At 31.2% G+C, this 25,256-nt stretch overlaps 2 protein-coding genes across 3 annotated transcripts; one reads left to right on the top strand and one right to left on the bottom strand.

Moving 5' to 3' along the window:
* Nucleotides 1-2,120: 2,120 nt before the first annotated feature.
* On the bottom strand, nucleotides 2,121-9,545 carry LOC143067541 (leucine-rich repeat protein 1-like). 2 transcript variants are annotated; one of them, XM_076240882.1, is made up of 5 exons: nucleotides 9,464-9,545; nucleotides 7,458-7,649; nucleotides 5,600-5,698; nucleotides 3,207-3,937; nucleotides 2,121-2,563 (listed from the first exon to the last, which is right to left on the bottom strand). In XM_076240882.1, exons 2-5 carry the CDS (start codon nucleotides 7,638-7,640, stop codon nucleotides 2,311-2,313), a joined length of 1,266 nt encoding a protein of 421 aa, XP_076096997.1. In that variant the 5' UTR covers nucleotides 7,641-7,649; nucleotides 9,464-9,545; the 3' UTR covers nucleotides 2,121-2,310. The 2 variants fall into 2 exon arrangements, with proteins under 2 accessions (XP_076096997.1, XP_076096998.1); XM_076240883.1 differs by having other exon boundaries at nucleotides 9,374-9,489.
* Nucleotides 9,546-9,574: 29 nt separating this feature from the next.
* Nucleotides 9,575-22,292, top strand: LOC143067542 (potassium channel subfamily K member 1-like). The gene is made up of 4 exons (XM_076240884.1): nucleotides 9,575-10,107; nucleotides 12,747-12,890; nucleotides 16,926-17,324; nucleotides 18,153-22,292. The coding sequence occupies exons 1-4, from the start codon at nucleotides 9,924-9,926 to the stop codon at nucleotides 18,386-18,388; spliced, it is 963 nt and encodes a 320-aa protein (XP_076096999.1). The 5' UTR covers nucleotides 9,575-9,923; the 3' UTR covers nucleotides 18,389-22,292.
* The last annotated feature ends 2,964 nt before the right edge of the window (nucleotides 22,293-25,256 follow it).

A 25,256-nucleotide genomic window follows, 5' to 3' on the forward strand; every position in this document is an offset into this window, starting at 1 on the left:
GATTTAAATGTTCTCAATTTGATTTGTGTATGCAGAACATTAGCAATATTTTTTTTAAAGTTTCTATCTATCAATGTGAGGATGACATCTTGCTGTAAAATGTGTCTTTTACTTAATCTTCTACTTTCAACATTGGTAATTTACTGTTGCCTTTCATTTGTACATAAATATAGATGTGTCAATTTGTGACCAATACGTTTAATATATAAATATCTTATTTGTAAACGAAACACTATCTAGTAAGCATGGATAATCATACAAAGTTTCATAAGCAAACTCAAAATGGTTTGAAAGTAAGAGAGTAGAAACGATTTGTGATGGACTGACATACAGTGTCTGATGAACATGGTGAATACTTTCTATAAGCCTTCTGCAAATGTCAATCACTGAATCAGTAGAGTCCAAATAAAAATGATTAGCAAGTGTCCTGGGTCCTTAGGCAAACACCGAATATTGGATACATAAACAAGGGTCTTATGACTGGTATTGGTATGATATAATTTGTGGTTGTTTGTACTTGTAAGAACCATTCAGGGGAGGGTGTTTGGTAGACTTGTTTTATGCACAGTAACTTTGAAAAATACATGCTGTAAATTCTGACCAGTATAGCAAATTCATTAATTCATAATCATGCCTAGCCCCTTTCAGTTTTTCCGTTTGCCCCTTTTTGCGATCGTTTCTGTAAACAGAACATATAAAAATCATATTCTGCTGAACACAAGAATTTTAAATAAGTGCAAATTACTGCTAACAGTCTTCAGGGTTATGGAAATCTTTAAATTACTGCCCAACATCAGAGGACGGAGTCATCCGATGATCCAAGTTAACGGTAGGAGAGTAAATTGTATTTCTTTATAATTTATGGATTGAGTCCCCGGAAAAAACACCATCCTTCTGTAGGAAAAGTGACAATCCTAGTCAATTCAAAAAAGATTGTAGTCAAAAACAACTGCACAAGCAGGGTTAGAACTCTTATACTCAGTGCTGACAGGCTAGTGATTACAGTGGTTGAACTACTTAGACCTCTCAATCACAGAGGTCCCCTCTTTTATTATTGTGTTTTATAACAGCATAATGCTCAAAAGATGAAGCAGCCTGTTGAATTAATTGAAGCCAATTTACAACCTGGAGACGAGTTGGTAATTTTGCAAATGAGATACGTCTTGATTTTGTATTTTTGATGGTAAAATGCAAATGTTGAAATTAAAATGGCAATATTTAAATGGGTTAATTATGCAAATCACTCAAAGTCAATGAAGCATGATTGAAGAAGAAGGACCAAAACACTTCCATGAAAATATGAAATGCCAATGCTTTACAAAACTGCATACCAAATATCATTGACTTTAAGTGGTTCTCTTAAAACTAACCTAAACACATAAAAATGCAAAAGTTTCAAAGACATTCAAAGTTTCAAAGACCATTGAGTTGGGGTTATAGAGACTTGCAAATCCCAGTACAACTGCATACCAAATATCATTGACTTAACATTAGTTGTTCATCTCAAACTGATCTAATCACAAACTAAAACATGTAAATAGTGTAAAACATTAAGTCAATGAATCTCTACTAAAAAGGAGGTAGTGGTTGGAATGTCGTTTTGTGGTAAACCACACAATCTTCATTGAAATTAAATATACCAATGCTACTACAACTGCATACCAAATACCATTGAACTACCACTAGTATTTCCCCATAAACTTGACCTACCGTAATCACAAACAAATACATTATTGCAATGCTACCACAGACACCAGAAATAGCACCCTTCACTCTTGTTTTTTTCTCATTTTTGTGGATTTGATAAAAATTGTAGGCTCTATTAAGGACGACATCAAAAGATGGGTGTTCCAGGGGTTGGAAAACCCTTTTTTGGGGGACAATCAATGCATTTGAATGGGAGCATATAGTTGGAACCCCCTTTACCCTGGATTGGGAACCCCCTTTTTAAAATGGCTGGATCCGCCCCAGCTTCCTGTCCATGGCTGTTTGTTTTGTTTCTTTCTAGGTCTTCACTATTTTGCTCAGCTCAGTTGTTAGTCCCCTGCGCCAGGTTTTATTTGTATTTCACTTTAATTTCATAAAAGTCAACAACAATAAACAATTATTTCAATATCGACTTCCATATTTCATAATCTTTAATATATACAAAATTATAATCTGTCAAACATCTGAAAAACAGGTATGAAAAAAATTCTCAATAATCAAATTATCATTTTTGAAATACTCAGTGGGTATATGCATATATACATTTATACAAAAATGTTCAAAACTCAAATTGCAAATTAATTAATAAGGAAAGTTTTTATCTTATTTCCAATATGCACGGGGATTTTTCTTGAACTTATTCAAACACTGAGGTGAACAGAGAAATCCCTGTATAGGAACCTCACTCCTTCCTGCATCACCTATTGAAGTTGAAGTAGAGGTCAAGTCTTTCAAAGATACTTTATGAATATATTTGGCACTCGACTCAAAACAATATGCACCACACCAACACAGTCTGGCTGAATCTAAATATCTACACAAATGTCCATGTAAATCTTCATCTGTATAAGGCACTCTGAAAAATGATCAATTTTATATATTGAGACTTTACACCTAAACTGATGAATGATAAATCAATACCTAGATCATCAGTTGGTCACTTTAAAAGTGTGTATATGTATCTACATAAATACTTAACAATTGTTAAACAAATGTGATTCTTACTACAAATTTCTAAAATAAATATGCTTATTGAACTTCTATTTCTATCATACAAACTGAAAGGGTAGACACAGACTGTTCTCAAAAGAACTGTTCGGACATTTGAGGACTTTGAGACTTGGCCTTCATTTTTGGAAGAATTCAGGATTTACACTTCTTGTGACTCAGAAATTAATGATTTAAATTTCAAGATTTAGAAAAAATGCTTCATTTTATCAGAAATATGCAATTCAGCATTTATTATCCTGGGAATTCCCTAACCTATTTCAAAGAGAGTCAAGCCTCACCAATCTAGATACATTTTAAACATAGTCTTGTTCTGACTTGTGTGTCTAGGAAATAAAACAAATGTACAACCCTTTTAATAAACTCCTCATAGATAAAATTATGAAAGGTTTGGCCTATTACAGCAAAGGGAATATATTCCTGGGGTATAAAATCCGTAAATGTTAGTTACATGTACATCTTCAATATAAATTTTGATAGTTCAAGTTTACCTATATTTCTTGACAGATCTGGCACATGCTTCTACAAGTGATGGCACTCCGACATTGTCTTCTAAAAGAGAATCCTCCACTTCATCAGGGAAATTATTTCCAAAAAGATCAACATATTCCAGTTTCAGCTGCATAAAAGATGCTGGTAAGAGTGAGATTTTGTTTTGAGAAGCTGAAAACTGCTTCAGATTTCTGAGTCTGCCTATCGTTGGAGGTAAATGTTCTAGCAAGTTGTTATTTAACTTGAGATTATAAAGGTTAGACAACTCACATATTTGTAGAGGTAGAAGTTTCAGCTGATTGTAGCTTAAGTCTAATATACTCAAGGTCAAAATCAAATTCTTTTGTAAACAAAATCGTGGATTTATACAAGTGATAAGATTATTGTTTAAGTATAGTTCTCCTAATGTGGTAAACTTTCCAAAATCTGTCGAAATTTCTTCAACACAGTTTTCACTTAAATTCAAAACTTGCAATTTCTTCAAATCAAATATCCTTGAATCGATTCTTTTTAATTTACAACTTGAAACCTGTAGATTTATTAATGATGACGGAAAGTTAGTGGTTAAAGGATAATCTTTTCTGGAGGTAACAATCATTTTACTTTTAGGCTTCTCCACATTTTTGGCTGACGCTGGTGCTAGAACAGATAAGGTGATGTGATCTATACTCTGGCCCTGGGCAGCCTTTTTCATCAGATTCAAAAAATTCTTCAACTGCAAAGGATCAGCCTACAAAATAATAATAGGAACTTAATTTATATTTAATATTTGAATATACGGTACAGCCAGAAGAATTAAGGAATTGACCTAAAACATTGATCATTGAAAAATGAAAATGGGTCAAGGTCACTTGATTCCTGCCAGACAGACATGCACACACTATAATTATTGAATTCTACAGTTTTTAAAAACAAATATTTTTTAAAAGTAAATGAGAAACACCTAATCCTGAAAACTAATACAATCTTTTTGTAATAGTTAATCTTATGTTAAATAACTTTATAGATGTTGTCATTAATAATCAGATATAAGCAACAACTAAACCCAAATAAGGTGTTTTAAAATTTGATGTTATTATGTGTGTTCAATACAATTTTGGGGTAAAGCTGTTGCATGTATATATTTAGACCAAAATCTATGGTGAAATGGCCATATCAGGTTAATTCATTAATTTTGTCATGCTTATGAAATCACCAGTGACCTTTCTTGACTTGAGAGAGGCCACATTTAACATATCTGTTCCTTTATCAATAAACTTATAATAGTTTTTAAAGGCTTGTATAAATTTACTTTTTTTTTACTATATCAGGGGATGAATACTTCCTCCTTTCAAGAAAAAAAAAAGACAATTTTTTGCTCACCCTTTTTATGGCAAGAATTTTTCTTTGACTATCCCTCACTAATAATAGCATGATTTAACAAGTTTATTGTATTTAACCTTTATTTTGGTAAGCAGCTTGGCATGTGAACTAAGGAACCCTTTGCAAAATAAAATTGGTGAAAATGTCTTTTTACTTTAATGGGAAAAGTATCTAAGTGCTTTTTTATACCTCTGATAAACTGAAATCTCTGGATTTTCAAGTTTTGAAGATGTATTTTTATTTTCATATTTCAGGATGTAACAAACTTGATTTTTTGCCAATTTTCAAGGAAAATTTAATAAATATAGTTATTATATGTGTGGTAAGCCATTGTGTTCACATTACAAAAACATGTTTTATTTATTATGTTTATAAGCTTTCAAATCCACAAAAAACTGATGAGAGCTTGATGAGTACAACTAAGAAAGAGGTATCAGAGCTTACCTCATTTTTCCATTGGTTTCTCATTTCAATCATGTTTACTAAAACCATTCTGAGGAAATTTATTCTAAATATTAATTGTTTCATATTTTTGCAGTGACAATGGTCATATCTGGAGGTTTCATTAAATTTAATTTTCTTCAGCATTTTTTCTGGTGTTTGCAGTTGGCTGTCTGATGATAATTTACGTCTTCATTTAAAGACTATACATGTGTTAACTTATTAATATTATAAACTAAATAAAGTGTTGACATACAGATTTGTCTTCCCTTTATATTATTTTAATAGTATAATGTAAATGCTGAAATTAAATGGTAATATTTGGAAAATTTTCAAAGTCAATATACCTTGACAGACCAATTATCTTTGACCTACCACTAGTGGTTCTCTCCATATAAACTGACCTAATCACCAACTTTTGCATCTTTTTTTTAAAATACAGTTTACTCTACAATACTATTAATTGCCTGTGAATTTGTTTTCCTGTCATTCTCTGGTACATTGTACCTTTGACTTTTTCGGTTTTTTTTAGAATGAAACATTGTAAATGGATATCAATTAATAATTAAATTAATATCTTCGACCTTACCTTGCTTAAGCATAAATCCTGTTCAGGTTCTTTAAAGCGAATTGTAGCTTTCCCTTCATTTAAGAATTTTCCAAATATTTGCTGAACATTATCTTTAATCTGAAAGGTAATATAATCAAATTTTATAATTGTATAACATGCATTTGTTAGGCAATTTTTTGTAAAATACTTTTTCCTATTATACATGTACATGTACATGTATTTTAAAATTATCTTTAAAGATTTATAAGTTGAAATAATTTACTTAGCCCAAAAATGAATAAAATCAAAATCACTGGAAACATCATTTTTTTCCCTACAGGGTTTATGCATGATGGTGCCCCCATGCATTTCATTTAGACCCCATGAATCCTTAAAAATTGAAACGCTCAAGTAGTCCATATGAGCACCCAGCTCCTCTTATCTTTCAAAATTCAAAAATCACCATTTTAAATCAAGCCCCATTCTTCAAACAATGTCTAGGGATAACACTGAACCATTTTGTTATAATAATTGTTTTAAACATATATTCATAACAAAACTTATGCAATGCAACATTAACAAGCATACCTCAGCATGTTTACAAACCTTTAAATCACTATTTACTTTTAACATTTTACCAAGTTCACAAATCTAGGTGTCAGATAGTAAAATGGAAATGTTGAAATTAGAATGGCAATAATATTGCATTGATGTTGTTGATTTAAAAGCAATTCTAGACAAAGAAAGATAACTCTAATTTTTAAAGATGACTTTAACAATGACATCATTTATATTTTTAAAACAGATACAATGTATTAGATTCCTGCACCTTGCAAAAGTTATGTTATTTTCTTGATAAGAGGAAGTGTCACATCATTTTGTGACTTGACTATCTGAACATATTTTACATCAATAAATTTTCATGGATAGAATGTATAGAATGTTATGATCAATGCACTATATTTTGTGTAGTAAAAAGGTAGTGTTAAGCCTGGGAAGATTTAGAAATCAAGTCAGTCCCATAAGCAAAACATTCAAAGTCAATAACATTACACTGAAAGTAAAATGTCAATGCTTATAAAACTGTATTCCAGATAAAAATATCATTGACTTATCATACATAAGCTTAAGTAGTTCTCTTTAAAAAATTATCTAAACAAACTTTTACTTTTTAGTTTTAAACTCATAAATTTAGTCTATAAATTTATAAATTTAGTCTATAAATTTATGATGATAATGATAAATTTAGTCCATAAATTTTGATGATAGGGCATAGCCATATAATCTTCATGGAAATGAGACTTGCAAATGATATAATACAACTGCATACCAAATATCATTAGTGGTTTATCTCAAGTTAAACTGATCTAATCACAAACATAAACAAATATATGCAAAATTTCAGGGTCAATAGACCATGACTAAGGAAGGACATCCAAATAATCTCCATGGAAAAGAGATGTTCCAATGCCAATACTACTGCATACTAAATACCTGTAGAGGTTCCACATAAACTGACCTAATCCCAAACTAATTCATTTCTGATGCTACTGCTGACACCAGAAACTGTAAATTTAAGTCGTTTTTTTTTAATTTGTCAAAGCAAGACAAAAATTGTTATTCAAGGGCAATAACTCCTATAAGCAGTCAGTTGACAATTTAACCAAACACTGCATTTGAACCTGTCTCTTTTTAGTTGCCATGTTTGTTGATGAATAAAATCACCAGTTATGTTTTAACTAGATACATGTAAACTTTGGAAAAATTTAGTACATTTTTTTGTAGTTTGGTAATATTTGGCCCAGTAGTTTCAAAGATTTAAAAAAAAAGTTTATGATGACAGATGGACTTGGACGAGGAACAAACTAGCTAAAAATGAGATGATGTAGTTACTGACCTTGAATTTTGTACCATTACGATCTTTGGCTGTACACATCATCAAAAATAATGGAGCCTCTTTTGATCCCCCACCTGGTTTTTTACCAATAGACAACTGTGTATGCTGAGCTTTACTTGATTTTTTAATATTAGCTGATGGAAGATTTCTATTCACCAAATCTACATTGCATGTCAACCGCATAGTTTTTATCTGAAAAAAACATAAGGGTACATTTGAACAATTATTCCGTTAAGGACGATTTCTGTCTTTAAATGTTATATTTATATGATGCTATAGCATGAGTTATTCAGCAAATTATTTTTTTTATAATTGATAATCAGCACCTTTGTCATTCAAGGGATCTATTTGTCTGCCATTAGCCTAGGTATTACTGGACAATCACAGAGCTTCTGGTAAAACACAGAAAAATCTGATGCCATAATGGATAAGTGATTGCCGTAGGACGTTAAAAGTTCAAAGGAGCAGATTCTCAGGTCAAGCACTGCAACGTAGATATCCAAATAACAATAAGGTCTGTATTCAGTAGGTGTTGCTGTTTGACACTGGATTGTCTCTATTGGATGTATATTAAAGTCTGGCATGTACAATCTTAACTCTTGTAAAAACTCACTTATACTTTAATTGTACTGTCTATTTGACTGAGTATCCTTTTATATAGACTATAGTCCAAATAATTATGAAATCTTGGGAGGCTATTATATTTTTTTGCTTTGACACCGTAGTCAAAAAAATATAATAGCCTTTCAAGTGGGTCTCATTGGGGTCTAAGAGTGATTGGCTGATTTTTATTAAGCTTGACACGTGAAAGTAACAAATAATTAAGAGTGAAAACAGGAAAAGAAATTACAAGCACTATTTTGGCAACTAGAAGTTGGATATAGGATTCTCACAAAACAATGAGTGTGATCCAGGATCAGACCCACTTTCAAGACCTCATAATTATTTGGACTACCTTTTAAATTGTAAATTATAGTGGTGGATCCGTCCATTTTAAAAAGGGGGTTCCTCAGGAAAAAAGGGTGGTGGTTCGAACTACATGTCCCCATTCAAATGCATTGATCCAACCCCCCCCCCCTTTTTGAATTACAATTTTTTTTTCAATTCAAATCAAAGTTTTATTGCCATATAATACTTTAGTTTGTGACATAAAATTTAAACAACACAAACAAATAAAGACAATAACTAAGTAACTCAATACATATACACAAATTCAGGTAAATATTAAAGGGTCCCCTGTCCTCAGTTCCATTGACTTTTTTATAAAGGATCCTAGTTTATTCACTTGTGTTGGTGTTGATGGGTTATTAAGTATATATATAACTTTGTCATTGTCAGTTAATAATAATATGGGGACGTAGTCCCCAATAACAGTAGAAAATTCAATAAAAAAAAAAAAATACGGGAAAATTTCCCGAATTTTCCATTGTACTAATGAACTCAAAATCGTTCAATTTTTTTTTGTCGTGTTTTGAAATCCTGGACCTGCGCAGAAATGTACTATGTACTTCCTTTTTCCGGTCTCGTTTGTATGAAACTTTGAGTAAAATATATATTTATCAGTCTAGTATAAAATAGGAAGGAACGCGCAATACCAATTTCATTTTACATAATTCCTTGATATGAAAAAAAGTTACCTGATGATAGCGTTTCTTTGTTTACATTGCATATGACGTCATAATTTAAATAACGTCATAACTAAAATCCCTAACAACAGAACCAAAATCGGAAACGTTACGGTATTTCCGTTTCTTTTTTTTAACAAATATTTAAGTTACAAAATAATAATTCATACAGACTACGTCCCCATTTACAGGTAATGCCTGCCTCATATTAAAGACAAAGTAAAGTTGTGCCTTTGTGGTTCAAAAAAACAAGCCCAGGTCTTAATATGATACTGACAGTTGTTGGAATACCTCTACATTTCTATAATTATGCAAGCAAATAGGCTTTTTATGTCAAAGGAAGTTCATAAGTGGATAGATAAGCCAAATTAATATATATACATTGCTGCAGAGATCTTCAAATAATGCGCCAACTTTGACAGTTCATCTTCCGGTTGTATTCATGCGCTTCCTAGGAAAAAACGAAAAGTATCCCTCATTATCATATTTATCTTTTTCCATTTAATTTAAAGACAGCTTTGAACCAACTTAGTGTAAAAATTCAGCAATACAATTTACGGATTTTATGTATGCTGATATAGAATATAATATCAAGTAGATACAGTGGAATATATCGCAGGGTAATTTTTTCCGGTGTCCAATCAATCTGCGTTCCACGGTCACCATAATGAGGACGATTGTGCTACAATATGTTATATTTCAATGACTTACTCGATTTGATGTGAGTCAGGAAATTAAAAACAAATTAGCGCAAGACAATAAGTTGAAGGATCCTTTCAATCCGCAGAACTTGGTATTTTTTTGCAACTCAACTTTCTACCCTTGAGGTTCCATCAAAATCATGTCTTTATCCTTAAGAAAAAGTACAGTGCGACTATTAGCACTGTCTGGGTTCTATTTGCTTTACATTGTTATTGGAGCATCTGTTTTTTCAGCAATAGAAGGACCAAGGGAAAGAGATTTGACTGTACATGTTCGTGATGTGAGGAAAAAATTTCTAAAAGACCATAGTAAATGTCTTACTGGTAATTATGATTTTATCATTTATAAAACACAGATCCTGACAGATCCTTAAAATATAAAGGTTTCCCGAAGGAGTTAGAAAATGAATTTGATACTTTTCAGCTACATGTATGTCAAAACAGCCTCCTTAGCACTAGATTGTCAATTTGTATGGACTCTGGCAAATAAAGTGATTTATAAAGAGTTTTGTTGGTCTCAATATACCTTATCACTATTCCCTGCTGACCCGAGAATCGGTTCCGCTTGAACTATTGATGTCATACAACAATCAATTTTCCATTGTGGATATTTTGTATTGTGACTTCAAAATTTTACGGGAACCTGTGTGATGACCAGTAATGACGGACAAAAGGTGTATTCAGATGTGTAATTGACTCTGTAAAATTATTTTTTATTGAAATTAGTTAAATGCAAATGTAAAATGAATTTGGTACATTGTAAAAAATGTATGTATGGTAAGATGTCCATAACCTTCGAGTCCTTGGTATTCCTTCAGCTTGTGGTTTTATTCACTTTTATATGTACATATACATCTATATACATGTAGCCGTAAATACTTTAATACTACTGTAAATTCAGAAATTATTTCGAGGTTTTTTATTATTGCGATGAAAACTACAAAGTTGTAAACACAATAATTCAAGGACGCATTTTGAAATATTTTATATCATAATTTATTTTGTATATGAATTTACCATGGTTTTTCTCAAAATCGTAAAAATTAAAAACGCATTTAAGTCTTTAATAACTGACAAAGTCGCAATAATAAATGCACGCAATAATTTCTGAATTTACAGTAACTAGTATAGATGTTGAAATTAAAATTGATCTCAACTCAAAATTGATATAATTATTGATCTCTACAGAATTTATCTCAAGCAGTTTAATAGCCACTTGTCTGATGCCCCAGACAAGTTAATCTTTATTCAGACTATACATGTATACATACAAATGTACAATGTAGATATATGCATTGCAGGTAGTAGTTATATAAGTATTTTCAAATTTTGTTTAGACACAAAAGAAAAATATCAGAAATCTTGGTATTCAGACTAGTAATTTGAAAAGATTTTGGTGCAGGCGGCTAAATAGATATAGGAAGATGGGGTATGAGTGCCAATGAGACAACTCTCCATACAAGTATAGTTTTATCACCTACCAAATGTACAATGTACATATGAAAAAGTGGAAATTAAACATAAAGAAATTACGCCAACTGTAATAGGATAACAATCAATAACTCAAAATACAAGGCACCAAATGTGGATCATTTTTGTTCATTTTGTTGAGGCTGTAACTTTTGACGCATAAGCGAGACATAGAGATCCTACATTTCATCAGCAGTGTCCACAAATATTCAAGTTTGTCGTCGTCCAATGACACATTTGGTTTACGGACAATAACTTTGATTTTTAAGTAAATGGATCTCTATAAAATTTTACAAGAAGGTTCAATATCACAAAAGGAAGGTTGGGATTGTTTTTGGGGGTTAGGGTAACAACAGTTTAGGAATAAGGGGCCGTAAAAAAGCAATTTTGTAGTTTCCAGAAAATAACTTATGTGTAAGTGTATGGATCTCTCTGACATTGTACCACAATCAGACAATGTTCCTTATCCCCGGCTTAGTATATATATATCTAGGATTTTGATTGGTTAACGCACGTTGTTACAAAACCCATAGCCCCTGGGTGTTGCTAACCCATATCCCCGGATGTTGCTAATAATAATCCCGGGGAACTTCACGCAAGTTTTCCTTAGTTCCATGATCGCTTCCTGTGAAATATTGATTTCTGTAGATTATCCATGATGTTTGTAATTAAATATTTGATTCATTAACAATTATGTCCTATTATGCCGATCATTTACACTCATTTCATTAAATGCATCACTTTCAAGACTGCCACATTTTCAAGGAATGGGACTGCTGACCTAGCTTTGCAAATTACCCACGTTGACGTCACACCATCTATGGCCTAACGCTCACAACATTGGGCGCCAAATTTGACTCAATCCAGTTTCTCTGTCTCCGTATTAAAAAAGTTTTATATTTGACTACCTGTAGGGTTCTACCAAAGGTAGTACCCTACACCCTGTAAAAAATATGTAAAATTTCCAAATTTCAATAAAACTTTTTTAAAGAATGAAAAAAACGTTGTTTTCGCGTTACACTTTGTACTCGAGTTTCCATAAAACTCGCCCCATTCGGACTAAGACCGGGGATAAATTCGTTATCTACGTTCATATCTGTAGATATGGATATGAACGTAGATAACTTATAATATCACAAAGGGATTGCTGGGATTGAGTTGAGGGGTAATTGCCCAAACCTGCAGGATTTAGGGGCAAAAAGGGGGGAAAAAACCAATAACTTGTGTTTAAGTGAATGGATCTCTCTAAAATTGTAGTACAAGGTTCCATACTAGAAAAGAAATGCTTTGATTGCATTTAGGGGAAATTACTCAAAAAGGGGGGGGGGGTGAAAAAGTTTTTTTTTTTTGAAGGGGTATATATATTTTTTTCAAAATTTTTAGCAAATGTCTGACACACTATCAATATTGTCTCAAATTATCTATATATTCATATACATGTAGTATTTCTATAATATAATAGCCAATGTTTTAATACTGTTTTCATTTTTCAGATGGTGACTTGGAAAAGTTTCTGATTGAAATCAACAATGCTGCTCATAAAGGTGTATCATCCACTAAAAATGTAACAATGGCAGAACCTAACTGGAGCTTCGGACAGTCAATTTTCTTCTCTGTAACGGTGCTAACAACTATAGGTAACATATATTGTTGTACAAATAACAGTTTGTTAAATTGGAACACTTTATATATTTTTTAGGCTTTCAAATCTTTTAGGTGTAATACCACCAAATCATGGTACGTCACATCCAGTTGTATACGAAAAAAGGTCGAACAAAAGTATTCCCTTGAATTTGACAGTTGTAGGTAATTAATCCTACATTTTATTGCAGTAAAACATATCTGTGCCATAAACATATGGGTATTTCAAAGCACCATTATTTTTTTGGGGGGATTTCTATAGAATGTTTTGTAATCTTTAGGTTACATGGTGACTAAACCTTGAACACAGATAAAAAAAAGGGGGAGAAATTTGATTGGTTAACTTCCAGTGATGGTTATTTTCTTATATGCAATGAAATGTTATGTAATTTTTTTTCTATAGTACTGGACAGGATAAATCTTTACTCATGCCAAGTATTTCTTTTTTTTGAAACAAAGATAAATTCTGCACATTTTTTTGAAAAGTGCAAATTTAACAAAGACTAATAGGGGAAAATCAATGGTGGTATTACACCCAATGTACTTATCATCTATTTATTGCTCTTGAGCTAGTATTGGCGTTTCCTACTGTTCTTGACCTGATGGATCTCGTGGTTCAATGACTACTTTAAATAAAAGTAACAGGTCTACTTTAATAATATTGAATATATTTGACCTAATGTTAACTTGTTAATAGAAATATGGTCAACTTGGCCTTCTTCTGACTGGCAGTATAACCCTTACTTTTAAAAATGGATTATCCCTTTGGCTGTGTGGGATGAAAAATGTATAAAATTGCAGCCACGTCTGGTCAGAATCAGATGACAGCGTGTAGATAAAGTGCCACACACTCTGCATGTAAATCAGTTATATTATATGGGTCCACTATATATATATATGATGTATAGCTACAGACCATAGTTGACCTGTTTCAAGGCTATATTTCTGCCCTTTGAGCACAGGCACTATATACCTTTACAAATGTATATAACACAAGGTACTTAACTCGCTATTTAGAAAAATGTCATACGGTGAAGAAATTCCATTAAAAATGCTGTGTCTATGCTGTCAACCCCGCTAACTCTTGTTATGTATTGAATCTAAATTGATTTATCTTCACAATGGTGTATATATAACACGCCTACTTTTGTCGTCGGAATCATCCGTAGTAATCCTACCCAAGTATGTCAATAGTAATTATTTCGTCAACCTACACAAAATTGGCAATACACATCTCGCAGTAAATGATTAATTATAAAAATTGTTTCAGAAAATACTGTTGGTTTTCGTATGAATAGAACTTATCATCCAGTTAGTTAAATTGTATAAGATACCGTGAAAAAAATCTTAACAAGTGTTATTTGTGGTATGTGTAATAAGTTACAAATTTTCCCATGATGTCAATATCATTCAGACTCTCTTGACTTTATGTATGAAATCAAATAGATCAGATAACTCTGAGAATCATTTAGACTTTCCCATAAAATTGACCAATCGGAAACCGAGATATATAAGGAGACGTGTTGCGTTTATTGCCAATTCTTCAGCGGTTTGCAAAATTATTACGATTGACATACTTGGGTAGGATTGCTACAGATGATCCTGACAACAAATATAGGCATGTTATACACCATTGTAAAGATAAATCAATTTAGATTTATGATATAACAAGCTTTAGTGGGGTTGACAGCCTACAAAGTGGCATATAATGGAATTTCGTCACCACCTGACATTTTTCTAAAATGCAAGTTAAGTACCTTGTGTTATATTAAGGTACTGTAAACCGGGAAATTTTCGCGCCGTCTTTATTTTGCGATTTACTATCACAATCCAAATTCGCGCCGTTTTGAATTCGCGATTTCCCTGGCCCATATAAATATTTTCATAAATGATTTGGAAAGTGATATCTTAAATCAAGTGATAAATCAATCAGAAATCTCTTGTTTTCGGTTCATTAATGTTATAGTAGATTACAAGTTTGTCATGTTTGCTTGTAAAAACACATACACAATACAGAAAAGTAGACCTAATTAGCCTTATTAGGATTGAATTAGATAAAATGCTCCCAGAATTAATGATAATTAATCGATCTTTTGATCTGATTAATCTGTGTAGTAGATTCAAAAAGGTGATACTTGTATTACTGATTGACATGTATCATTAACATAATTGCAATGTGTATTGTTTACATAACATTTTCGTTATGTTTGCTTCCGTGTTTATGGTGCACTGTTTGCATTAAATTCATAACTTCTAACACTGCTTTTCATTAAGAGATACAGTTATGATTTCAGTTATATATGTGTCGTCTATAAAATCTGTGTTATACAGTAGTCCTATACATATTTTATTCATATGCGTTGATATATGAAGATGTCTGATGTGGTATGAGTGTCAAAGAGATAACTCTCAATCCAATTCACAACTTGTAAAAGTAAATGTAATAAAAAGAGTTTCCTTGATTTTTTCGCGGTCGTTTTATTTTCACGTTTCTATTTATACTGTGAAAATAGCGAAAATAAAACAACCGCGAAAAAATCAAGGAAACTCTTTTTATTACATTTACTTTTACAAGTTGTGAATTGGATTGAGAGTTATCTCTTTGACACTCATACCACATCAGATTTTCGCGTTTCTATTTATACCGCGAAAAATAGCGAAAATAAAACTACCGAGAAAATTTCCCTGTTTACAGTACATGTATATAGGAAATTTTTTTCTGAGACAAGTGCCTGTGCCTTTGAGCATAACATTGCTTTCTATTGTCGGTCAAATTCCTAAAAACAGCATCCTTATCATCCCACCTTGCTTAACCTATCATTCGTATTACAGTAAATTACTTATTAATTGCCACTGCCATTAAGCAAGCAACAATAAAATACATTTGGTATATTGAATCATTGTCATGTGTTGAACTGTCATGACTAACTTCTGTCCATGTCCATCTAACAGAGTTAATCTGAACCTGACTAAAAAAGTTGTATATATCATTTCAAGAAATAAAAATTTATGATAAAATGTATTAATTGCATTAAAATATACCCAAAGTTTGATGATTTATGAAACATTTGCATCCAGAAGTGGTGTGTCTTATTATACATGTATAAATAGCCTATGTGTCAATACAGTTTCATTTCCTGAAATACATGTAGCCTAGATATAGATGGTTCCAAAGTATAATATATAGTATACATTTTTGTTTCATTTGCATAAATTTGTCTTATGATTATCGAACTTCTTCCACTGCCAATGTAAATAACATTTTGAAAGATGATTGACTAAATAAATATAAATTACATTAACTAGTAGTTTTCAGTACAATTTGAAATATGACAAACATCCATCGGATTGTTCATGTCAAAATGACATTTGACTAAGATCTGCATCTTTGTATAGACTTAATATATATATTCTGCATCCAAATCTTTTTTAAGGTTTCAATGCTCATACTTAAACATTTGTTAGATATTATATTATCGTCATGATCGGGTTTATTTAACATTGTTAAACAAGTTTTTAAGAAACATACGAAATTTGCAATTTCTAGGGCCTACATTGTATGTATATGACACACACAGTATTAATATATATATTTATTCTATATTGGAATTATTTTAGTAGGTTTCTCTATATGAATTGGATTTTGAATAAAAAAGCATATTCACCTGAGAAAGTGTTATTCACCGCGCTAAACGTCACACGCTTTTACATGCAACGTTATGGTAAAATGTTTCGTGTAAAATTTGTTTTAGTATATGTTTGTCATTAAATACATTTTCTTTTCTCGGAATATGGAATAAAACAATTACTGTCTTTTGTTTCGGTAAATATGGGGTTTTATTGACTTTTGAAAAACTGATATTCACTTCGGCCGTCGGCCTCAGTGAATATCAGTTTTTCAAAAGTCAATAAAACAGCATATTTACCTCATCAAAAGACAGTAATTGTATAATGTTTAATATTTTATTACTATCATGACATGTACAAGTGTACATGTATTTATCATTTAATTTGATCTGTTCTTTTTACAGGTTATGGAAGAGTTACACCCTTATCAGATGAAGGGAAAGGATTTATTATTGTGTATACCGTAATTGGTATACCTCTGACGTTGATCTTATTTAGTGCAATAGTCGAGAGACTTATGATACCAACTAAAGTGTTCTTATACTTTCTGTTTCGTAAATTAGGACACCTGTACAAAGTTTTCCATATACAACTTTTGCACCTTTTTTTCGTGATACTTGTGCTTCTTGTCTTTATTTTTCTGATTCCTGCCGCCGTTTACTCAACTTTGGAGCCCACATGGAACTACCTTGATGCTTTCTATTATTGTTTTATTTCCATGACAACAATAGGCCTTGGAGACTACATACCAGGAGACAACCCAGAGCAGGAATTAAGACCCCTATACAAGGTGGCTACCACATGTAAGTTGGATATTTATTTCTTGTTTATATTGAATTTTAGATATATATGCTTGATTTAGATAACATTGGCCTCAGAAGTACATAAAGTCTTATCAAAACAAAATGAGAAAAGTATCATATTTAAATTTGATTAAATTATTATATTTCAACTTTTCATTCTTTTACAATTAACATGTTAAACAATAATGACAGAACTCAGCTGATACAATTTTGATACATCTTTGGACTCATGAAATATGTATTAATTTGAATTTAAATCTGATTATCACTATAAAGAAGAGAAGGGAAGGTTATATCTATATCATAATCCAGTATAAAATCATCAATTGAATATAAAATAAATTACAATTACATTTAATTTTATGTAGTGCTCAACCTTCAGATTCAGTGCTGCTTTAGACTTGATATTTATTACATAGTTTATTTGATAGGTTATGTATGTGCTAAGATAACTTAACTCAAATTTAAATGTATCAGAGGTGGATTTAGAGGGTTTTTCAGGGGGCCCAGGCCCCCCTTTAGAGAGAAAAAAAATGGTTGATTATTTATGGAATCATTGAAGCATGACTGGAGCGGGCTTCTTCTTAGGCAATCAGTGGGCCCCCTCTTATAAAAAATCTTTGGATTCGCCACTGTGTATAACTAGTATACATGTTTATAGAAATTAAGGTACTCCAATATAAATAATATAATCAATAGTATATAGTATATAGTATATTTATGGTCCGATTACAGCAGACTTTGTAATGAGAATGTATAGAGATGTTTAATTGGTGTAGATAATTGATAAATTTACACACCTTAAGTATATTATTATTGTTTTGATAGGCTATTTAGTGATAGGATTATGGGCTATGATGCTGTTAATGAGTGTGCTGTACGATATACCTGAACTCAACATTGGATTCCATTTCTATATGAAGTCTGACAAGGATGAGGATGAAGAGCGAACAGCACTGAAAAGTTCTATAGAAAAGACTGGTACTAAATATACCAAACATGTGGATGAAGAGCAACCAACAGCAGTACAGGCTGAAACAAGTGAAAGAAATACAGAGCAGTAGAAGATTTGTAGTAAATTTTAAAATTGTTGTGTATTAAGTTAAAATGGTAGAATTCTACAAGAAGGTAGTTCATATGATATAAGTTGTAAGTCATTATTGATAAGTTTATAGATTTTTATTCCAGCAGACTTTTGTTTCTCCCTAAATAATATATATATATATATACATCATGTACATGGTCAATATGTGCAATTCCTACAGGTACAATGTAGGCAGTGATGATAGCAATTTCTTCAATTTCTCTGTCCATATGATATATGGTAAACATGTATGTATGACATGTACGATGGCTTGTTTCAAAGCTGAGACATTTTCACATATATATGTTGTTGCATTTTGAGGGTATGAACTATGAACTATGAAGAGCGATAACATTTCTCCTTTTTTTTTCTTACCCTAAATAAAGCCAAATAAAGTGCTTTTGATGAGGCTCCTCAAGGTAAAAATGATTTTTTTGTTATAGAAGATATTCTTCAGAAATTCAGTTCTTTGCATACATTTTTGAACTCCATAGTTTTCACACTTTTATTTTATGGTCCTCTGCACTTGAATCAGAATAAATGGTTAAACTGAGTCACTTGTTAAAAATTGCAACATGTCCAATATCCCTGCACAGAGATTTTTTGTTTACATATTATATTTGAGTGTCTGACTTTGAGGGATATTGACTCATGTGTGAAGATATGCTGTCAAATGTTTTAAACCACACATTCCAAAATCAGATTAAGTAAATTTTTATATATATAAAGTTTTTGTTTGTTTATTATTACTCATGTATAATTGTGTAGTACTATATATACTCTAATAGGGAAAGTGAGGCACTATTGCAAATGTTTCAAAACTTTGTATACCTTTTAAAAGACAATAACAGAGATTCAAAATTTTAAGTTAATATCTCTTTCTGTTCCGTAAATATGGACTTTTGAATAGATATAGAATATAATGGAGGAATCTGAATCTGTACCTTATAATGTACCATGTGATCTTCAGTAGGTGTTAAACATTTGTGTAATTTGTTTAAAATAATTGTATGTGTGTGAATGTTTGCACTGATGCGAACAAATAGTTTTTGCTTGGAAAAGTAGAAATAAATGTGCTATTTTTATAGATATTCACATAGAAGCAATTTTAATGTTGTCAATATTTGGTAAATATGACTTACATTGAAAATTTATTTTTCCCACCAATACTTATAAAGGATTTTACTTATTTTTTTTAGATTTAAGTTTCATGGACATATTGTTCATATACAAACTGTACATTTATTTTACTTCTGTAAGCATGGTTAGTTTTTACTTTTATTTAAGAAAAGAAGAGTAACTGATATACAATACTGTAAATTCCATTATAATTAGACAGTATGAAATAATATTTGTCCATTTCTTCTTTATGCATTTATAGTTTTTGTATCTTTATCATGTTAATTTATTTATAGACTTAGCATAATAATGTATACATAATGCTAATGCCGGTGCTTTTTATTTTAGTTGTGCAATAATAATGTATACTTCTTGCCTTATAATATTTTTCTATCATTTTTTTCATTTTTTTAATTATTTGATTTATTTGATTTATTTAATTTATTTAATTGTGTTTGATATGCAGTATCAAAAAGTACCCCTTCATGTGGTAACCTTGAAAACCAAGGAAAGGATGTTTTGCTAAAACCCAAACAATTGGTATGCAAACTTTTACTAGCCATGACAACTTTATGTCAAATGTTTTCATTTCAGAATGGGATAGAATTGCATTTTTTTTTATCAATATTAAATTTTATATTAAAGTTGAAAGGTTAGTGAGGTTATTTTGTGTTTTTGAAATATGAACAAATTCCATATATACATACAGGTTGTGAACTTTATCTTCTCAGTTATCTTCTGTGACTTTTGATTTTAATCAAATAAGATTTTTAAGATTATAAAAAAAAAATAGTTTAATCTTACATGTAATACATCTTCTGGTTGAATTTAGAATCATATTATAAATTTACTGTAATAATTTTTCTGTCTTGGAAATTATCTCAAAATGTGATGCACACTTTTAAATAACATGCTATTTTGGTCAGTGTGTATCTTCATAGACAGAAAAAAATTTACAGTCATTCCTTAATAAGAATTATTTCTGATAGACCTTGCCATATTTTATAATAAAAAAAAAATAAGTACATGTAGTATTCATTTCTTTTATCAGTGAGATAGTATTAAGTTTTATATTTTTAACATGATTCTTAGACCTTGTCTCTAGAAATTAAGTTATGTTAAATTGCTGAATTTTTTATCTTTTTGTACTTTTGTATTTTCTGTTATATAGATCTATACATTGCATATAAATCAAAGGGCAATGATAACACATATATCTCTTTTACTTGCCACGACTCCAACAGTTTGTCATTAATCATGAGTTTACATTTAAAAGGGTAATTTCACCACATCTCCTTATTTTAATATAGTTTCACAGTTTACTAATATAGCTAGTGACCAATAATTCTAGCTATTTGTGGCATGATTTATGTAGTGTTTAAAAAAAAATAACATGTACTAAATCAAAAATCATTTTAAAATGTGATAGTTTTTCTATTTACATATAATCTTACTTTTTACCTTATTTGGACCAAAGGGTCATTTGAGTTATTGTCATCACTTGGCTTCGGTCATCAGTTATCTTTAAAAAAAAAAATAGGTCACTGAAACTATTGGGCCAATATTTGTAGAGTTTTATGCATGATAAATCCAATGATATATCAATCAAGGATTTGTATAGTAGGATTTAAAAACAGTTTTCCTAAACTATACATGCATTATATATAGCTTCTTTATAAACATTATTAACTGCTACCACTAGAATGAGAGCATTATAATAAAAAGGTATCAATATATATGTATATATATAGACTTCAATTGTATGCATTACTGACTGTTACTATATGATGATCTGATAATGCTGCATTATTTTACATTTCATTTTTAAAGTTTATTAGATAAAAATGTTAGTCATAAATATAAAGTAAATGCTTCAAAGTTTTGCTTTGTTTTAGTAATTAATATATATGTATCTAAATTTGTAAGAAATTTCAGAATTAATTTAAAAACTGATTTGTTTTCTCACTGTGTTCAAATATTTGAACAAAAGACTGATCTTTTGAATTCCTTGTCTATCTGTGATGTGTCTCTGCCTAATGAACTATTTTTGTGTGTGATGTAATTCCATTGTTTTAAAGTTTTGTTGTATACATTTATATACAATCTTATTTATTATTATACAAAAAATGTTTCTGTATTTTTTTCTTTATTATTAATATCTTTATCATGTTTATTGAGATTGTTGTATTGTTTACTATTTCATATGAGATTATGTTTAAAATAACTGCATGCCTACCTAAGTTAGTAGTATGAAAACTCTAAAGGAAATTCAAGGACAATATATGATTTAGAAATTTATCATTTTATTTTTTTTTAAAATGGGTCGAAAATGTTAACAGTTGAAAATTCAAAAATTGATAAATTCAAAAAGCTTAAAAACACTTCTTATTGACTTATTTTAAAGTGCTAACCAATCTACTAGATTTTATGACTATTCAAAACAAATATTTGATTCTCATAGTGTAAGTATAAACTTCAGTGGGTGCATATCTAACTATTCTGACTTTATCTGGAATTTTATCTCGTGATGTCCCAGTACAGGACCAAACAATTAAAAAAAAAAGCATTGAGATTTTGACTCATTTACATGGTCCATTTCTATCAATTGTGGATATTTTCCATGGTATGAAACTACAGTAATACCTTTTTTTGAGATGACATAATATTGAACCTTTATTTATATTCTTTACAATGTTGTGACTTGTTAATTGTTATACAGATGTTTGTACTGCTGTTAGGTCAATAAAAGAAATTTTGAATTGCAATTAGTTAAAAAAAATTATTCTTAATTCCTTACTGCTTTTGCTATTTTTCTCCATTGTTTTGCTCATGAATCAAGACCCCCATATACAGCTAGATTTAATTTGAATGAAAGACAACTGTAAACAAAACATTAAACATAGCAACATGAACCCCCCTCCAAAACCAGGGGTCATATGACATATAGTATAAAGTTTTGTAACAATTGAATTATCCCTTTTGATTATATATAGATTGTTGTAACAAACTCTTTAATTAATTAAATGAAGTCCAGTTGATCGACCCTTATGTCTTCTGATGAACTTTTACATTTGATATGATCTGAACTTTTTTAACTTTACTTCTAACACACTGATGTTTGTCTTGGGTTTTTCCTCTATTTCAGGTTTCAAAACAATATTTGTTTAATAAAGAACTATAACATATACATCTAGGAATAAAAATCAGAACAGTGAGCAAATTAAAATACAGTACAAATATATTGACACTATTGTTTTGGTAAAGAATACACCTAAATGTCTCTACAGCAAGATTTCCCATTGTACAGTACATGTATCACAAATTACGATTAGTGTCAAAAGAAAGATGTGACTCAATATTGTGGCTGAATGGTTCTGGTTTTAGGAATTGGTGAATACAAAGGTTAACTCGGAAGTTTAAGATGCGAAGTATATATAACACAAACAAAAAAATATCAATGTATAGATCAAGTATATTAAGAATGATTGTTCCAGAATTTCCACAAGAAGGGTAATGCATGTTTAAATATGCTGAAGAAAATACCTTCAAAATATTGCCAGGTATTACTAGATTTATTTCAATTGACCTGGCGGGGTTTAAGAAGTTCGCGTATATAAGACAAGTCCATCTATATGTAGGAGTATTGGGATAAACTTATCAATGAAGTGTCCAGTTATTCGTCCCATATCATACACTTAGTTCTTTTGTATATGCATTTGGTGACACTGATAGGTGATTAGAATTCAATAATAATGCCAATCATCCTTATCACACACATCTTCAAATAGACTGTCCTTATGCAAATTGAAACATAAGCTCTGCCCGATCAGTTGAAATAACATTGGTAATACAAGATCAGTCCAATTCGTTCTAAGAAAGCATGATCTGATGTCACCATTCATAGAAAAGTAACAGGAGTCACCTTCCATAAACTACAATACAATAACTTCAACATTGTACCATGTTCAACTGTCATCACTACAACACAAGTTGCCATCCACAGACTATACACCAGCAATTCAACCTTGTACCATGTTCAACTTTCTTCCAAACACTACAAGTCGGCATCCACAGACTAAACACCAACACGTCAACCTTGTACCATGTTTAACTTTCATCCTAACAACACAAGTCAGATTCCACAGACTATACACCAGCACTTCAACCTTGTACCATGTTCAACTTTCATCCAAACACTTCAACCTTGTACCATGTTCAACTTTCATCCAAACACTACAAGTTAGCATCCACAGACTAAACACCGACACGTCAACCTTGTACCATGTTCAACTTTCATCCAAACAACACAAGTCAGATTCCACAGACTATACACCAGCTGACTTGTTTTGTTTGAATGAAAGTTGAACATGGTACAAGGTTGAAGTGCTGGTGTATAGTCTGTGGAAGCTGACGTATCCGGTTGAAAACAGAGATTTTATAGTTGTTCTTCGAAGGTCGCCAAAGCTGATGACATCATCGATAAAAATACAGCAGATCTTTAGATGTAAATCAGATAAACATTCTTCCGTCATCTTTTGATAAGTGGTAGGTGAATTGGTCAACCCAAAATGGCATGCGGTTGTATTAAAAGAATCCAAAGGGACCTACTGTAAATGCGTTCCCTTACTTGTGCTCTTCCAGGATTTCTATCTGATTATATCCACTTTTCATGTGTACGCAGGTAAAAAATATACTTCCAGCTAGTTATTAAAGGAGATCTTCTATTCTTGGCAACGCATAGCGATCTTTTATTGTTAAGTTGTTAAATTATCAATAGTCCACGCACAGTCTCAGTTCCCAAGGACCACGTTAGATGTGCATGGACTATGTGATGGTCTGGTGGTACCATTTGACAATAGCTGCCAAAGATGTGACTTGACTTCATCATACATAGCTGAAGGAGTTCGTCTATATCGTTGTTTAAATAGACTGTTATCAATCTAATCGATGTGGTGTTTAAAATTTTGTGTTTCCAATATCTTCATCATTCTTGACAAATATATCTTCAAATGATCTGATGAAATTTATCCCTTTTTGTAGCTGATCTTCGGTTAAGTCACTTTCTTAAATTTTCACTTGTTCACAAGTATTGATGATGGTGATGAAGTATCTTTTGGTTGTTGTTCAATGTTGAATGGTTGTATTGCACATAAGACAGCTTTTGGTTGGATGGTTACAGTCCTTGTAGTGACATTAGCAATCGGAACCTCTATCAATCCGTTGTTCTTGTTTCCAGACAATAACTTGCGTATAAGTCTATGGATCTCTAGGAAATTGTACCGCAATGTTCCATACCAGAAAAAGGATGGTGGGGATTGATTTTCAGGGTGTATCCAGACATACACTACATCATGGATACCTGGTACAAACAGCTACCAAAGACTACAGGAAATGGTCCTTCTTTGTGAAAACCACCAAAGACTGGAACAAGCTTCCTCTGGAATCGCCACAGCACAGTCATTTGAGACATATACAAATCTCAAATGACCAACTTACAAAATAAAGATGAACATTTGTTTTTATCCTGTTTTTAACCATACAGAACTAATTTGCCAGGCAGTATATTCAGAAAGTTGAATGTGGGCAGTATATAGAAGAAGAAGAAGGATGTCTGCATTGGCAGCATCTACTTTGTGCAGGACTAAAAAATGCACCAAAAGGAAAACACAGGTTGTGTTACACGTGTAAAGCATTTTCTTGTGGCTGAATGTTACTTTTGATTTAAAAAA

The sequence above is a fragment of the Mytilus galloprovincialis genome, chromosome 3 (assembly GCF_965363235.1).
Source record: "Mytilus galloprovincialis chromosome 3, xbMytGall1.hap1.1, whole genome shotgun sequence".
Lineage (NCBI taxonomy): Eukaryota > Metazoa > Mollusca > Bivalvia > Mytilida > Mytilidae > Mytilus > Mytilus galloprovincialis.